This window comes from Saccostrea cucullata, unplaced genomic scaffold, assembly GCF_032062105.1.
Source record: "Saccostrea cucullata isolate Sc308-1 unplaced genomic scaffold, CSIRO_AGI_Scuc_v1 ctg708, whole genome shotgun sequence".
NCBI lineage: Eukaryota > Metazoa > Mollusca > Bivalvia > Ostreida > Ostreidae > Saccostrea > Saccostrea cuccullata.
Genome location: NW_026927674.1, coordinates 260,568 through 280,034, shown reverse-complemented (window position 1 = coordinate 280,034; position 19,467 = coordinate 260,568). Strand labels below are relative to the sequence as shown.

General features: G+C 34.8%; 1 protein-coding gene across 1 annotated transcript in view; it reads left to right on the top strand.

Moving 5' to 3' along the window:
• LOC134275166 (uncharacterized) overlaps window positions 1-19,467 on the top strand; it is a 40,282-nt gene that overhangs the window by 16,358 nt on the left and 4,457 nt on the right. Inside the window, exons 10-13 of the mRNA XM_062757417.1 lie at window positions 4,321-4,464; window positions 7,715-7,852; window positions 14,586-14,723; window positions 15,598-15,741. Of these exons, the coding sequence (XP_062613401.1) occupies window positions 4,321-4,464; window positions 7,715-7,852; window positions 14,586-14,723; window positions 15,598-15,741 (564 nt within the window). The remainder of the gene's footprint in view (window positions 1-4,320; window positions 4,465-7,714; window positions 7,853-14,585; window positions 14,724-15,597; window positions 15,742-19,467) is intronic.

The following is a 19,467-nucleotide window of genomic DNA, read 5'->3' as shown; positions in this document are numbered from 1 at the left end:
CAGACTTAGAGTTCATTTTGTTTCATGCTTTAATTGGATAAAAATGTTGGAGGGAAAACGTCAAATATGTAATGTTTAATTAAGACACAAATTTCAGTACAGAAAGGTCATATTAAATGTACTGTAGCGCTAAAAGAAGTATATTGACCCCCCATTTTTTGATTTTAATTTTAATTAAGCTATGTATGTAGAAACTAAAAATATACTTGGCAAAAAAAGTTTAAGACTTTAAATATCAGGATCGAACGTCGTTATATATTGTCTTACGATTTATTGTTGCAACAACATATAATATGTTTCGAGGGTTTTCCTAAAAGTTCGTGGACAATTACGTATTTGTTAAAATAAATTGTTCAATACAAATCTGTTGTATATCAAAACATTTCGCACGAACTTTATTTATATTTTTGTAAAAATCTGGGTCTTTAAAGGTCGCGGATAGTGCGCACGGACCAAGGTTAAAATGACATAAACTCTAATATAAAGTGTTCAGATTAAAACATTTTTTTCTATATAAGACAAGTCAAAAAATTAATAAAAAAGTTTATGTAACACAAATAAATAGATTGTAATCATTTTATGATATCTTAAGTATCGCTAACTATATAGACGGTACAAATGCTAAACAAAAACCCTTACAAATATGTGTCAAAACTCGACAAAAAAGCGACGTCAGCAGTTTGCACGGGGCAGCGTCCGATAAAAAAATCTTTTTATACGGTTGAAACGATGTAAAGGACAAAATATTTGTTGAAACAACTCAAAATTATTTAAATATATTTAGGTATCAATTTCAGATTGGAATATACGATTTTTCAACGGTGTATACAAATTTGATGACACTACAAGAATTTAAAACACAAAAAAATTACAGAAAATGGAAATTTCTATTCATGACGTTGTTATAAAACTAGCGCAGGGTCGTACTGGGCTGTGCAGTTTATGTATACACGCTGTTTATTTACGTCACTGGATCATTATTTACTATGTACTGTTATGGTTACATGTGCATGCGTCATTTCATTCATTCATTCATGGTGTGAGAGTTTATGACCTCTGATGTCATACGGTGAGTATGGAATGCGTATGGGTGTGTTTGACTGGTTTTTCCAGTCACTGCGCATGGCTGGCGCGAATTTTATTAACCCTTGCATGAAACAATATTTTTATCACTTCGTATGAAAACCTTCTCAGAGATAGACTTTACTACTGACTAACATCGTATGTAACCTATGCTTATATGAATAAGAGTGTATAAATTCTGTCTCCATGGTAGATTTTTTTAAATCTATTTTATAATCAGTAAATTAAATTCTGAATTAAATGATATAAATTTCAGTTACATATTTAATGTGTGAATGAAGGGTACGTAAGGTATTCATATTTATTGTAGACCACCATTGATGATATATATATATATACCATACCATATTGCACTTGAAGTGACGAATAATTATTAAAATACTAGAGCAGAGCTCGTTGCAAAGCAACGAGTAGGTCTTCCGTCCTGTTTTGACCGGAAGTAACGTCAATAAGAGAAAGCAATGACTTTTGTCGTCTCCAGTCACTTTATAATTTCAATTTTGCATCAAAACTTTAGAAAATAAACTATTTTTGGCTACTTACGGTTTGACCGGAAGTGATGTCGATGGACGGAAAATTTAGTTATATGCTTCCAGTGACATATGTTACCCAAAAACTTGTCAAGAACAGCAAAAATATGCATTTTCTGACTACTTCCGGTTTGGCCGGAAGTGACGTCGCCAGACACATTTTGACGACTTCAATAGATGAAGCTTGAAAATATGAACAACCTTGCTTCTTGGATGTATTACAAATTCTCAATACTTTTTGAGATATCTGGAAAAAACTTTTGGCCCCTCTAGATCCCTTAATTTAAGGGTCAGTCCTTTTTGAGAGATATCATTTGAAAGATCTTGTAATTCTGCACAAATTTTGTTCTATATGTTTTAACAAAATATTTTTAGTTTAGAAGATAAAAAGAAAAATATGTGTAAATTTTCGCTCTTTTGGGCGTTCTAATTTTTTACCCCTATATAGCACCATTTTGAATAGAGAAATCGAAAAACAAAAACTGCCATGCACAATTTCAATCCTTGTATTAAGTAAAATCAGTAAAATTTCTGCTCCAGCTTTAGCCGTCTCTGAACCTTTGTCTGGAAACAAAAGCCTATAAATTTTTGTTTAAAGGGAAATAACTCAAAACCGGAAGTGACTTTTTAAAATTTTTGATAGCATTCTGATAGAGTTTAGCAAGGTTCATAAACTCTGAAAATTTGAGCAAAATCCATTGGGAAAGGAGTGAAATATGAGGCCTCAAAGTTGGCGTCTAGGAAAAGGAAAAAAAAAAAGAATAATAAGAATAATCTTAATCATCAGAATCAGTAGAAGGTCTTCCGTTGGAAACGGAAGACCTTAATTATTATCTATTTAACTGTATTTATTTGTTTCCTGGAGATATACGTATCCACGTATTGTGACTTTAATTAAGAAAGTTACACCATATGACATTTCGATGACGCTCGTAATTTTTTGTGCATTGTTTTGAATCTAAAAAATTAAATAAATTTTAATCTATACATAAGGATTATTACTAGCACTTTGAAGTACATTGCGCCTTAAAAAAGAAATTTAGTGTGCGTCCATGAACATGTGTTAAGTCAAAATTTAAATGTTTGACGTTATAATGAAATTAGCTTAACGTTAGATTGGTCCGTACGCGCAATCTGCGATGTTTAAAGACCTCAATTTTTACAAAAATATTAAGTTCAATCAATAAAACTTAAACCATTCTTACTTGGTTTTTCATAAGAAATATTTGGATATACAATAGATGCATATAGAACCTCAAGTTTTAGATAACTTAAGACACCTTATAAAATTTAATTGCTATAAGAATTATCGACTTAAAATATATTGATCAAAGTAAGATGATAAATCAATGCAATATCGTAATGTCGAGATAGGTAAATATATATATATATATATATATCGTTATATCGATATAAATAAGAATTACACCTAAATATCTGTGGGAAGAAGCATACTCCAGAATTGTGTTTCCGAGGTGGAATTTGTAGTCACTCTGCAAAAGATTCCTTTTTTGAAAATGCAATTTTTTTAGCTCACCTGAGCCGAAGGCTCCAGTGAACTTTTCTGATCAAATTTTGTCCGGCGTATGTCTGTCTGTCTGTCTAGCTGTCTTTTTTAAACTTTTCACATTTTCGACTTCTTCTATTGAACCGCTGGGCCAATTTAAATCAAACTTGCCACAAAGCATCCTTGGGTAAAAGGATAAAAGTTTATTAAAATAAAGGGCCACGCCCTCATTCAAGGGGACCTAATTGAGAATAAGTGAAAATTTGGTAGTATGTTTTAAAAATCTTTTTTTCGAGAACCACTGTGCCAGGAAAGATGAAACTAATGGGGAAACATCCTCAGGTAGTGTAGATTGATTTTTTTTTCAAATCATGACCCTCGGGGGAATATAGTAATAATTAATATAGAAATATATAGGAAAATTCTTTAAAAATCTTCTCAAGAACAGCAAGGCCATAATTGCTCATATTTAAATAGAAGCATTCCCAGGTAGTGTAGATTCAAATTTGTTCAAATCATGACCCCTGGGGGTAGGGCAGGGCCACAATGGCCGACCAAAGTTTTATATAGAAATAAAAAGGAAAATTCTTTAAAAATCTTCTTAAGAACAGCAAAGCCATAATTGCTCATATTTATATGGAAGCATCCCCAAGTAGTGTAGATTGAAGTTTGTTCAAATCATGACCCCCCGGGGATAGGGCGATGCTACAATGGCCGACCAACATTTTATATAGAAATAAATAGGAAAATTCTTTTAAAATTTTCTTAAGAACTGCAAAGCCATAATTGCTCATATTTATATGGAAGCATCCCCAGGTAGTGTAGATTCAAGTTTGTTCAAATGAGAGCGGGGCCAAACGTTTTGATTTAAACTTTTCAATAGTAAACCAAATTCTACTTTTTCCTAGCCACAATGCTCGGGTAAGCGATGTGGCCCATGGGCATGGATTTGCCGTTAAGTATCAATTTTTTAACCATGACAATGTGAAAACTATCCTGCATATCCTTTTATATATAGTTTTTAGCAGTTAAATCCTGCATATTATCAAGAAAGATTGAACTATGTGAAAATGCCAAGATAAAAATGGATATCACATGCTCATACATTATAAACATGGTAAAACATATCATCATTCTGTTTGCATTAAACACATTTTTTGGTTTAATTGACAGTATTGTCGTCATTGTTATTCTATTTAGAAATAGACTTTCAAACCAAAAGCACCATCGGGAAGATGACACCTACACAATATGATTATCGTTCTGATGCAGAAGAGGAGGGAAAGAGTGCATCTAATGATCAACCAAGCACAGAGAAACCAAAACAAATTTTCTCAAAACAACGTGAGTTAATTTAAGCACTGATAAATATCCCCATTTAAATTGTTATGGATCAGAATAACCCTAAATGCCAGCAAAGATCAATCAAACCATTTAACTTAACAATAATTTATTTACAGTAAAATATATGAATTTTTAAACATTTTCGTGACGTCATCTTTTGTTAAACCTGGTTCAATAAGTTTGTTATTGTTCCTGCACCCCGTTCAATAAGTTACCTGTAGGTGTCCAATAAGATTCAACTTATTGGACAGGTACAGGTAACGTAAAAATGGGGACAAAGGGCGAGGCAATTAAGTAAACAGCACTTAAAAGGCAATAACAAATCAAACAATTTAATATGGACAATGTAGGAAATTGATAGCGTTAAATGTTAATATTTCTCAAAAAATTCTATTAAAAATGGCACAAGAAGGATATGGAAATAACGAACAGTATTCAATCTCAACGTCCATTAAACAAATATACAAAATAAGAGCAGAGCAAACACGGACCTCCGAAACATCAGAGGTGGGATCAGGTGCCATGGAGGAGTGAGCATCCCCTGCCGACCGGTCACACCCGCCGTGTGTTCTTTGTCATAATCAGGATATAACGGGAAAAATCCGTGGTCAATTAAGAGTATAAACAATGGACTAACAATCGGTATGAAAAACGTCAGTCAGCATTTCATTCAATGATAAATTGTATTTGCTGACAAGGTCATTGTATCGACCATAGAATTTACGAAATGATGACTTTAAACGAGACTGTTGATATTCTTGTTTCATCAACTTGCTTGTCAATAATTTACCTAGTTTATGAAATTGTTCATACGTAGAGCATGCTCTTGCGTATCGAATCAACTGAGATATAAATACTCCGTATGCAGGTGATGAAGGTATATTGCTGCATAGAAAAGTTAAAGTCATCACGTTTATCATATAGCTTGGTAGTTAGATTACCATTAGTGTCTGTTTCAAGTAAAATATCCAAGTATGAAGCAGAAGTGTCGGACTCTGTGGTATCTTTTATCTCAAGCTCACCAGGATATATCGTGTCGACGTAGGAATGGAAATTATCATTATTAATTGACAATACGTCTTCGATATATCTAAATGTCAAATGGAAGGCCACAACAAGTGTTTTCTTCTTTTCTCGTAAAAGATTTTGCATAAATTCTGCTTCATATGAATATAAAAATAAGTCTGATTTTAACGGAGCGCAATTTGTACCCATGGAAATTCCAATAGATTGTTGGAATACCTGGTCTCCAAAAACCACATACATATTGTCAATCAGAAACTCAAGAATCTTCTTGATGTCAACTTCAGAGTACTTTTGTGTGCAATCAGAATCTTTTTTAACAAAATAATTTTTCAAATGACCAATGACGAGGTACGTAAACTTACGAGTTCCATTTTTGTTGAAGAAGCAGCTGTCAATGATATCAAAAAGTCTGGATTTTAATTTGTCGTGGGGAATTGTTGTGTATAAAGTTGAAAAGTCGTAAGTTTTTATGCTGTTGATTTTTGTAAAGTCTTGTGATTTCAAATTGTCCAAAAGTTCTTTAGAATTTGTTAGTATCCACATCTGATTTACACCACTTCTTGAATATATAGTTGTACAGTACTCTTAAAGTTTTTCCTTCACTACTGTCAATATTTTAGTGAGAAGTAACGAAAGAGGCTTGGTTGAACATTTACTGGAACCTGCAATGTATCTGCAAATAATCCAGTGAATTGAATGTCTCAGATTCATTATTGTAGACGCATCCGTGGCTCCGATCATAAATGTACCAAATTCAACGTTCAGTGCTATATAATAGATTCATTTCACAATGATCAATCCATGAAACATATACAGGATCCAATGGACACAACAAATGGATGAGAAGCATGTGTTTTGTTACACAAAATGTTGGGCTTTTTCTTTATTGAAATGTCCATTTTTCCGCATTTTGCAAAATTCAGCTCACGAAATTCCAACGGAATCTGTAATTTCGTCCGGTGATTTATGACCATTTGTCCACCTATTCCTGCGTTCCTTGAGTGAATATCTCTCGTTGGTTCAAGGAGAGGCTGGAATAAATTCCTTCCGAGTTCGAAACCTGCACACAAAAGAAAAATGAATAAATTGTAAAGAATTCAGGAGAACTGACTTTTACGCATGGCTAGTATATATAAAAAAATGTCGCAATGCGGATAACTAAAGATTAAGAAAAGTTAATGTTCATATTAATTGATAAAAAACATCTCTCGATGATTTGTACTATTAATAAAGACAGAAGAAAACCAAAACTGATATTCCTTGGTCTAATTTGATAAACAATACCAGGTAGTCATCCAAGCAGAATGAGATCTTACCTGTGGCTGTCCAATAAGTTAACAATGGAAGTGTTCGACAGTTGTGAAATGTTTTAAGTAAGTTATAAGCCTCAAACTGACTATCATGTCAGATATTAGACTCTCCTCGGCGCTAACGCGCCTTCGGTCGTCTAATATCTGACATGATGGACAATTTTCGGCTTTATAACCATTACATAAAGTACAAACTTAGCAAGAATCTAAGAATACATACAACAGAGTGTCCGTTCTTGCACACAGTGTTCCAGTCTCTTGGTTCGCCAATCTTATTTATACATCAATGGTGCTTACACTACAATGAATATCATGCTTACAATTTACAGGGTATTTATACATTATTTTAAATCTAGAATATTCTAGAAGTTGTTAAGATATGTTATTACTTTAACATCCTGGACAAATGTTCTAGAAAAAGGACCACTCTGGAATGTTCAAGAAAGTGTTACCGGATTTTTCAAGGGATATGGATTTTTAGCTCACCTAAGCTGAAAGCTCTTATTTTTTATTGTTTTATGAACTTTGAGACTGAATACAGTTCATTATCTTGATATCCTTCTTTATTTCCCGATCATGACGAGGAACACATGGCGGATGTGACCGGTCAGCAAGGGATGCTCACTTCTCCATGGCAACTGACCCACCCTTGTTGTTTCGGAGGTCCGACTTTGCGCTGTTCCTATTTTTTATTGTTTTATGGACTTTTGAACTAGAATATTCGTTATCTCCATATGTATCATACAACATTTTAATTAGATTTACCCCCAATATGTTGTGCACAATCAACAAAAAAAAATGATATCACAGGCTTATACATTATAAACACAGTACAAATATATCATTATTCCGTTTGCATTAAATACATATTTCGATTATGTTGACAGTATTCTCGTCATTGTTATTATATTCAGAAGCAGACTTGCAAACAAAAAGCACCATCGAGAAGATGCCACATAAAGAGTATGATTATTTATCTGATGCAGAAGAGAAGGATATGAGTGCATCTCAACCAAGCACAGAAAAACCAGAACAAATTTCCTCAGAACAACGTGAGTTAATTTAAGCACTAATAAGTATCTCCATGAAAATTTCTTTTCTCCATGACACCTGATCCCACCTCTGATGTTTCGGAGGTCCTTATTTGCTCTGCTCCTATTCTGTATAAAAAAAAAAAAAAAAAAAAAAAAAATGGCCGCTTCCGGTCAAGGTGGTGTTTTGTGCCAAGAAAAAAATTTAGACAACTCGACGAATTTTCAGCACTCCTGTGCTCCACATTTGAGCCAACAGCCATCCGAAGCCAGTTACTTGCTAGCTGATTCACTAGGTTACAATTTTCCTGAGGAAAATGATGAGTTTGCACGCATTTTTACATCGCAAACTGTGAGTAGTGATTACAATGAACACACAATTGATCACTGTGTAACGCAAAACAACACCTTTGGTAGTTTTGGTAATTCTCAAGCATCCTCTTGCAATGATGTAGTATTAAATCAATCAGATATTGAAGAACTAGATGTCCAACTTCAGAACTTGCCAAAAGATGTATACGTGGGCAAATTATTACAAATGTGTTCAAACAATGAAAACATGATATTTTGGTATCGCAATGTTCTTTGTGCACGCGCAAAAACTCAAAACGACTGTCCCAAAGGAAATCTCATAAATAGAAAATCAACAAAAGCTAGTTCAAGTGCACAGAAATACGCAAAAGACTGCTTTACTCTGTTTATGTTTATGCAAGGTGATAAGGCCGGTATTGAACTTATTTTTGATAAACAAAAGGGTAATGGCACTGATGTCTCTAAAATCAACATAGTTGAGCTTAGGATTGTTGTTCAATCTCTGCTTGAACGTGTGTCTGAATTAGAGAGTTCTGTAAGCAGTAAAACTAAGATTATTGAATCGTTGAATTCCACAGTTCAATCTCTTCAATCAAAACACGACCAACTTCAGTTCGATTATGACAATTTTAGAGCAGAGGCCTCATCAAGGTTTACCAAGTATGATTCCTCACAGAAATTCACAGCAGAAAGGTTCAAGCGCACAGAATCAGACATTCAAAACATCAATTCATTGCAAGATAAAACCGAATCTGAGATCAAAAGACTTTCAAAAATTTGTGCTAATACGAGTAATAAGAAAAATAGCCCGGCTAAATCTTACGCGAATGCAGTCACGTCGACTGACCTGACAAAACACCCAAGCACTATGTCACAAAAACCCCTTGTGGACCCAGAAAACGAAATTCCTACCACTTTGAAAGAGAATATAGCTTCAAAAATTAATGCAATCAGGAATGAAATACATATATCAGAATCTAATGTTGTGTCCGTGCCAATTAGTAGAACATTATCTATTGACAACCCGCCGTGTGCCCCACCAGGTGAAACCGTAATCTCGTCACGGTCTAATAAGGAAGAAACGCGAATCGAATCGACAAGGAAATCCTCTGGAACCGGATCAAAGGGCTTCACAAAAGAAGCGTGTCGATCAGTTGAGTACAATGGAGAGTCGTGCGTCGTAACGGTAGACGATACATTGGAAAATTCCAATCAGGCCAAAGACAAAAAAGACATTTTTGAAGGGGTGACATATAAGAAAACAGCACGTTTTTACCTATCCGGAATTGATAAAACATCGACTAGTTCTGGTATCCAAAATTACGTTCAACACAATGGTGTAAAAATCACCCATTTCATCCTCTTCAAACCAAAATACAGAGGGAGTTTTCTTACCGCAAAACTCAACGTACCGTTGCAATACGCAAACCTTATCGAAAACCCCAATTTCTGGCCTGCGGGTATAAGGTGTAGGAGATGGATGAGTGAACGTGAATGGGAAGAAAAAATGCGCGTCTCCGCAAACACCAGAAGACTGGGAACAAGAGGTTTACAAAGGATACTAATTCTAACTATGTCCATTAATAAAAACGTTTTTATTTCACAGCCAATGTACATGTACGTAAAATCTGTCTTTGTTTGTATATTCCTAGCAACCATGGTACGTGTTTTAGCATGGAATGTCAGAGGTGCAATGTCCTCCACATTGTGTTTAGCATCTTTGTTAGATAATACTAATTGTGATATAGCTGTTCTTTCAGAACACAAGTTTAAGAGTCAGCATACAGGTTCTACATATTTAGACTCTATTCATAAGAACTATTACAGCATTGTCAAAGTAGATGTCAACGAAGTGTATACGGACTCTCATGTATGTTTTATAGGTAAAGGTGGGATTGCGTTATTGATTAGCAAATCCCTAGAATACTCATGTAAAGAAATTTAAATTGATTCCAACCGGATTATTGGAGTCGAGTTAAATACAAGCACTGAGAGGTTGTACATATTTGGGGCTTATTTACCCGCAGATGGTAATATAAACTCTTATGTATATGAACTCAATGTTTTAGAAAGTTTGTATAAATACTACAGCGAATATGGTAATGTGTTAATAGCAGGTGATCTTAACAGCAGTTGTATTAGTTCACTTCATACGAATGTTGCAAAATACAATCTTTTCAGGGGGTTTATTAAACGGAATGATATTGGTATACCCATTGTAGACTTCCATGTTACAGGTGAACAGTTTTCTTTTATGCCAAAATGTACTATGTTAGATTATGTCTTATTTAGCAAACGCTTAATCGACAAACTTTCAATGTACAAAATATATTACGAAGGTTCAATGTCAATTACTTCAGATCATCTCCCTGTTTTAGCCAATTTAGATCTCCAATGCTCTCAACATTCCTTACTCTTGTCTAAAACAAGATTACCTGCATGGCATAAGGCATCCTCTGACGCTATTATGAACTATAAATCTCACGTTAATGAAGCTTTGGAAGGCAAAATGCAGTATGATCTGCAAAATGTGACCGAAACAGACATATTTATACATGATATATCCAACATTCTCCTGGACTGTGCAAAATGTACCATACCGCATTCAGGCTTCAATCCACATACACGACCAGGTTGGACAAAAGAAGTTAAGGATCTGCACACCAACGAACGCAGACTGCGCTGTATTTGGATTGCAGAAGGAAGACCGAGGGGGATGGTCCACAATTCTTACAAGAATTATAAGCGTGCCAAGAGACAATTCCGTACTGCCCTGGACTTGGAGTACGAACGGCACATGAAAAACGTCTACCACGATCTTGACTCCGCAGCTGAGTGTGACATTCGTCTTTTTTGGAAGCTGGTGAAGAAGCAAAAAAAGAGAACATCGCGGACTTACCCCGAAATACATGGAGAAGATGGAACTATTCATAATGACCCTGCAGGTGTAGCTGAAGCCTTTGCAAGTTACTATGAACAGATTTATACCCCGCCAGAAGACGATGCATTTGATGAAGAATTCCGACTGTATATTGAGAACAGCTTTAAACATATTGAAGAAGAATGTTCAAAGATGTCTGAAGAAATTCCCGGTGGTCCCATTACTGCAGAAGAAATATCGCTCATAGTTAACCAACTCAAAAGAAGAAAAGCTCCGGGTCCTGACCAAATAACATACGAACACATAATTTTTGGTGGGGGTAAGTTATACCAATGTCTTGCTAAAGTCTTTAATGCTGTAATACTACATGGGAAGATACCACAAGCATGGAAGCAAGGATTTATAGTTCCCTTGTACAAAGGAGGAGACAAACCCAAAACATCTCCTAATAGCTTCAGACCGGTTGCCTTACTGTCATGCTTTCTCAAAATCTTTGAAAACATAATTAACTGCAGAATTAAGAACCATATCCTTTGTAACCATCCCTTTCCTAATAAGCAACAGCAGGGGTTTCAAGAAAAATTAGGCTGTTTAACCGCCTCTTTTAATTTACAAGAAACTGTATATTATTATTTGGAACAAGGTAGTAACGTTTATGTAAGTTTTTTAGACAGCTCTAAAGCATTTGATACTGTTTGGAGACATGGTCTTCTTTACAAGTTGTACAGTTTAGGTGTAACTGGCAGGTTTTGGTCTGTTATCAATGACTGTCATTATAAAACGTCAAGCGCTGTAATTGTTAACCAAACACAGTCTCGATGGTTCTCTGTTCAACAAGGTGTAAGACAGGGTGGTGTCTTATCTGCATTTTTGTATCTAGTATTTATTGATGAATTGATTAATACTTTAGAACAATCTTCAGCATGTACGAAATTACTCAATGTTACTAGCAATTGTCCCTCACTGGCAGATGACATCTCATGTATAGGTTTAGCACCTAACTCTCTACAAATCATGTTAAACATCGCATTTGAATATTCCCGAAAATGGCGCTTCAAATTCAATGCATCCAAATCCTGTATTCTTCGATTCCGAGCTAAAGGCAATAAAGCTATCCAGCAACACGTCTGGACCTTAGGTGATGTTCCTATTCCATGCCTGGATTCTTGTAATCATTTAGGAATTATTCTTAACCGGAACTGCTCCCTAACGGATCGAATAAACGCTGCCTGCAGGAAAGGAAGGAACTCCTTTTATGCTCTCACAGACATTGGATCTCCTTACCTTAATCCTCTAACCTTAGTCCATCTTTATAAATCGGTCATCCTGCCTTCTGTATTGTACGGCTGCGAACTCTGGAATAACTTATCAACGACAGATTCTCAACGCCTTCATGTTTTTCAACATTCTGTATGCAAGTCCTCACAGAACCTTCCACGCCAAACTAGATCCGATATCTGTGAAAGCCTCTTCAACGTCCTTCCAATATGTACTGAGATAGACGTAAGGAAACTCTTGTTCTTTGGACGTCTTTGTCGTATGAACTGCAATATCTTACCAAACAAAATATTTTTAGTCCGTCTATTTTCCTTCTTTGCTAACTTAAGCAACTGCCAACAAGGATTTGTGCCAGATGTCATTAACTTACTGTGTGTATATGATCTTCTTCAATTCCTGTACGAGTGGGTTGCTGACGGCGTCTTCCCTTCTAAGTTTACTTGGAAAAACATTATTAGATCTACAACAAGCAGAAAACAGAAGGAACTTAGACAATGTCGTATGGAGAACAACACCGATTTCTCAAGGTTTCTTTCAGTCTTCTGTAATAATGAACCATCTTCCTTCTGGCGAACACCAAAGAATTGCTATGAAATTCGTTTATACAAATTCGTATGCAAACTCCTTTCTGAACCGCCGCGTGACTCGGTGGATAGTTGTCAATTATGTGGGACTGCATTCCGTGACCTGTTCGTCCATGTCAGCTGTTCGTGCCTTATCACTTCGGACATCCGGAACAACTGGTGGAGGGATATCATAAACAACTTCTGTATCGAACTTTCAGCTGAACTATGTGCACTCACCGAAGAAGATCTTTACCTCATACTCCTTGGTCGCGCTCCTAACACTTGGTTAGCAGAACAGGACGTTGCAGATTTCCAAGTAAAGAATTTCCAACTTATACGTGATGCATCGGCACATTTCTACAGGGCGATGCATCAGCATATGCCAGTGGGGGACAATTGACAATTTTCCTCTTGTATGAAGTACATGTAATATGTTGTATATAATCAATTATTTTTCACTTTCGTTTTCTTTTTGTTTGATTATTTTCTTTGCGTAACTGTGTATAATGAATAATTGATTTTTCATGGTTGTTAAATAATCTCATATTATGAGGAAATAAAGATTGAATGAATGAATGTAAAGAATTCAGTAGAACTGACTTTTACGCATGGCTAGTATATATAAAAAAATGTCGCAATGCGGATAACTAAAGATTAAGAAAAGTTAATGTTCATATTAATCGATAAAAAAAACATCTCTCGATGATTTGTACTATTAATAAAGACAGAAGAAAACCAAAACTGATATTCCTTGGTCTAATTTGATAAACAATACCAGGTAGTCATCCAAGCAGAATGAGATCTTACCTGTGGCTGTCCAATAAGTTAACAATGGAAGTGTTCGACAGTTGTGAAATGTTTTAAGTAAGTTATAAGCCTCAAACTGACTATCATGTCAGATATTAGACTCTCCTCGGCGCTAACGCGCCTTCGGTCGTCTAATATCTGACATGATGGACAATTTTCGGCTTTATAACCATTACATAAAGTACAAACTTAGCAAGAATCTAAGAATACATACAACAGAGTGTCCGTTCTTGCACACAGTGTCCCAGTCTCTTGGTTCGCCAATCTTATTTATACATCAATGGTGCTTACACTACAATGAATATCATGCTTACAATTTACAGGGTATTTATACATTATTTTAAATCTAGAATATTCTAGAAGTTGTTAAGATATGTTATTACTTTAACATCCTGGACAAATGTTCTAGAAAAAGGACCACTCTGGAATGTTCAAGAAAGTGTTACCGGATTTTTCAAGGGATATGGATTTTTAGCTCACCTAAGCTGAAAGCTCTTATTTTTTATTGTTTTATGAACTTTGAGACTGAATACAGTTCATTATCTTGATATCCTTCTTTATTTCCCGATCATGACGAGGAACACATGGCGGATGTGACCGGTCAGCAAGGGATGCTCACTTCTCCATGGCAACTGACCCACCCTTGTTGTTTCGGAGGTCCGACTTTGCGCTGTTCCTATTTTTTATTGTTTTATGGACTTTTGAACTAGAATATTCGTTATCTCCATATGTTTCATACAACATTTTAATTAGATTTACCCCCAATATGTTGTGCACAATCAACAAAAAAAAAAATGATATCACAGGCTTATACATTATAAACACAGTACAAATATATCATTATTCCGTTTGCATTAAATACATATTTCGATTATGTTGACAGTATTCTCGTCATTGTTATTATATTCAGAAGCAGACTTGCAAACAAAAAGCACCATCGAGAAGATGCCACATAAAGAGTATGATTATTTATCTGATGCAGAAGAGAAGGATATGAGTGCATCTCAACCAAGCACAGAAAAACCAGAACAAATTTCCTCAGAACAACGTGAGTTAATTTAAGCACTAATAAGTATCTCCATGAAAATTTCTTTTCTCCATGACACCTGATCCCACCTCTGATGTTTCGGAGGTCCTTATTTGCTCTGCTCCTATTCTGTATTGTTTATGAAATTTGATATTGAATATTGTTCTTTATCTTCATATCCTTCATAAGAATTCTTCAAGGGCTATGGATTATTTTAATTGTCAGAGAAATATAACAGAACAAACAGTAATCAATCTCTTAAGTCCATTGAATCAATAGAATGTCCCCACCAATCTGATATGTTTACTGCAAGCTTGAAGCAAAACAAATTGTTAGCAGACAGAAAATTTTCTTGTTCGCAGATGATTCCCGCTAACTGTGATCTTGCTGCAAACATTAACAGCAGTTGTTGCAAGCTTGCAGCAAATTTGCTGCATGGAACTCAAAATGTTTGCAGGAACATTGCAAAAGACATACACGCCAATTTAATGTTTGCAGCACGTTTGCAGGAACATTTCATGATTCATATGTTCGCAGAAAGTTGGTAAGAACAGTAAACAAGTCAAATCAGCCAATGAAATGCAGATTGTACTGGGATCAACACCGAACTTGCCATTTTGAAATCCTTGAATTGAAGTTGTACACGTTTCAGTATTTATGGTAGGCGTATATACAGTTTTTAATGATTAAATGTTCAAAACTCTGGATATAGGTGTTCATTCATCATTCTGTTTGATACAGGTGTTGATTTATCATACTGCTTGCATGTGTCACCTCTGCTCTTATATTTTGTATTGTTTAATGGACTTTGAGATTGAATACTGTTCGTTATCTCCATATCCTTCATGAAATGCTTTTTATGATAAGTTGACAGAATTCTCGTCATTATATTCAGAAGCAGACTTGCAAACCAAAAGCACCATCGAGATGATGCCACATAAAGAATATGATTATCTATCTGATGCAGAAGAAAAGGTTATGAGTGCATCTAATGATCAAAGAAGAACAGCAAAAACAGATCAAATTTCCTCAAAACAACGTGAGTTAATTTTAGCATTAATAAGTATCCATGTAAATTTAACGATTGTAGTATACATGGTAGAATAGAAATAACCGCTAACTCATTGGCTTTCATCTTTCAAACAACATATCTCGACCTCGGAGGTTATTCTGCAACATTCACGAAAACGCTGACTTCTTAAAGCTGAACACGATTCGTAAAAGGGATCTGTCCACCAGTTCTGTTCCCGAGTCTCTCTGCTCTGCAGACCCCTATAAATAGGGCAAAACTTAGTCACTGTTCAGTGTATTCAGTCGACACCAGTAGAAGACGGACACATGCTATACAGAACTCTGTAGCGAGATTAATAACGTAATACTTCGTCTAATATAGTTAAATAAGATACTAAATACGTCTACAATTATAGTTGTATAAGTCAGTGTAGTATATAAACAACAAAGATAAACGTAACTGCAATAAAATATAAACAAAGGTAATGCAAAATAACCAGCAAGAACACGGGCACCATTCCACGCCGATACCCGTGAAAATTGATTAGCGTTATATTTTTCCATAAGTTGACACATAATAATAAGGGATTATATATTTACTTAAACTGAAAACTTTGTCGTCAATATGACGTCTCTGGTATTTTTTTCTCTTTCAATCTCGCAGCAAATACCAGTACCACAAAAAAGAGATTCTTGTGAATCGTTTTTTTAAACCAATCTTGCGTTAATGAAGTATTATTATTCCAATAATTTAAAACACATTCGAGCACATATTCTTTTACTTTTGTTTTCCACTAGGCCAAACTTGCAATGGATCGCCATAGACCCGACGTCATTCATTGACGTTTCATTCATTTTTTTCATATTTAGATATATTACTTCAAAAAGACGTAATGGTAATCTAAAATATTCTATGATAAACGTGAATACTTCAATTTTCAACGGTCAATTTTTATTATTTAATATGTAGTAATTATATTTACCTTTTCACCTGTTTATTAATTTTTTTCTCCTAGTTGATTCTATTTTAATCTTGGAAAGAATCTGCTTCAAAATTTTTTACCTGTTCACCCACAGGATAATATCGGTCAGATCCAGCATTTGAAACAAACTAAGACACTTTTATGTATCATACAGACAAAGTTCAAAATAGGCCTTACATAAACTTTGATAAGAGACCTGCTCCAAAAAGTTGGAACTATAGTTTAACCCTGTTCATCTGTCTGTCTGTTTCTTCGCATAAATTTAACCTTGTCCAAAACTTTTGGTTGAAGCCATTTTCCTTTCAAATTAAACATGTCTACTCCTATCCCTGGATACCAAAATATTTGACCTAGATTTTGCAAAAAAAAAAATAAATACAATCTTTAATTTTTCCTGAAACTTTTAAACAACTGGCGTCATGACAAAATATTTTCATTGGTGAAAACAATTCTGCCATGTAGACTTTGACCTTAGAGTGTTATCCATTTTTTTCATTGAATTTTAAAAATCTACACATTTGCCATTTCAGGGGCTTTAAAATAACACATGTATTGGTTGTAGTAAGACCTTCCTTCGAATACAAACAATGCAGGCACGTAGCATCGTTTTTGAATGTTTTTACTTACCCTAAAAAAGTTAACAAGCAAAACAAAACAATAGGAAAAGTGTGGAGGGGGGTTGTTGTTAAAGACCAACTTTTTCTCATTGTCAACTACATTCAGTAGTTCCAATTTTTATACTACATCATATTTTACATGTCTTTATTTTAGGTCAGATAGTATCATTTGATCTTTGTCATTTATTTTGATTTTTGTACCTTGATTTTGGAAAATATTACCCTTAAACATAACATTTGAATGGAAAGTGCTTGGGCTTTATATATCTTTAACAAGTATTACATTAGCCACGTAGCATCGTTTTTGAAAGGGGGGGGGGCAGCCAGAGATTTTTTTTAACTTATGTATTATACCTAATAAAAAACAAGCAAGAACGAAAAAAATGAAACCTGCCCAAAGTCGAAAATCTTATTTTATTTATTTATTTATTTGTTTCTTCAACAAAAATGGAACTCGTAAGTTTACTTACCTCGTCATTGGTCATTTGAAAAATCATTTTGTTAAAACAGATTCTGATTGCACATATAAGTACTGTGAAGTTGATATCAAGAAGATGCTTGAGTTTCTGATTGACAATATCTATGTGGTTTTTGGAGACCAGGTATTCCAACAAACTATTGGAATTCCTATGGGTACAAATTGCGCTCCGTTATTAGCAGACTTATTTTTATATTCATATGAAGCAGAATTTATGCAAAATCTTTTGCGTGAAAAGAAGAAAACACTTGCTGTGGCCTTCAACTAGACATTTAGATATATCGACGACGTATTGTCAATTAATAATGATAATTTCAATTCCTACGTCGACACGATATATCCTGGTGAGTTTGAGATAAAAGATACCACAGAGTCCGACACTTCTGCTTCATACTTGGATATTTTACTTGAAAAAGACACTAATGGTAATCTAACTACTAAGCTATATGATGCACGTGAAGACTTTAACTTTTCTATCGTCAACTTCCCTTACTTATGCAGCAATATACCTCCATCACCTGCATACGGAGTATTTATATCTCAGTTGATTCGATACGCAAGAGCATGCTCTACGTATGAACAATTTCTTAAACGAGGTAAATTATTGACAAGCAATTTGATGAAACAAGAATACCAACAGTCTCCTTTAAAGTCATCATTTCGTAAATTCTATGGTCGATATGCAATGACCTTGTCAGAAAATACAATTTATCATTGAATGAAATGCTGACTGACGTTTTTCATACCAATTGTTAGTCCATTATTTATACACTGAATTGACCACGGATTTATTCCGTTATTTCCTGATTATGACAACGAGCACACGGCGGGTGTGACCGGTCGGCAGGGGATGCTCACTCCTCCATGGTACCTAATCCCACCTCTGATGTTTCGGAGGTCCGTGTTTGCTCTGCTCTTATTTTGTATATTTGTTTTATGGACGTTGAGACTGAATACTGTTCGTTATTTCCATATCCTCCTTTCTTAGAGATGGGGATGGGGGAGTGGGGGTTGAAAGTAAACTTTTTTTCAATGTTAACTACTTTCAGTACTAAAATTATACTACATTTTTCGTACATCACTAATAGGAGGGGAACAACCAGCCTTTCACTGAACATTTCTTATAGTATAAGTAAGGTTGGGGGAAAATGTGGGGGACAGCCCCCTGCCCCCCTCTCCCTTCTATTTCTACGTGCCTTTAAATCCACTGAAAAAATCTTTCTTGGGTTATCAATATTATTTAATCCCTTGACCTTGTTCTTGGAGTTTAATTTGAAATGAAAAAACTGTGAATTTCGCCATAGGCTACCTTACGTTTTTTGATTTGTTAATGGTTTTTTTTGGAAATAAGTTAATTCAATTTATACTTTAATAAATTTGATACAAAGACATAATCTATTTATAAAACAACTGAAGTTTACTTGCTTCAATTTTCAATGTGTTATTTTTTTTAATTCCAAGACAAAGAGCGCTTACTAAATATGGACAACTGTTTGCTATTTTAAAGGTTATGTGCCACAGGATATCTGAACATGCTAAATTGACAAAGAAAGTCATCGTAAAGATACTTAACATTAAATCATCACCTAATTTTGTTGAATTTTGACAATGGAAATTTTTTTAACAGGATGTGATAGTAAATACCCCTGGGTACTGCATTTTGAAAAGAGAGTTTT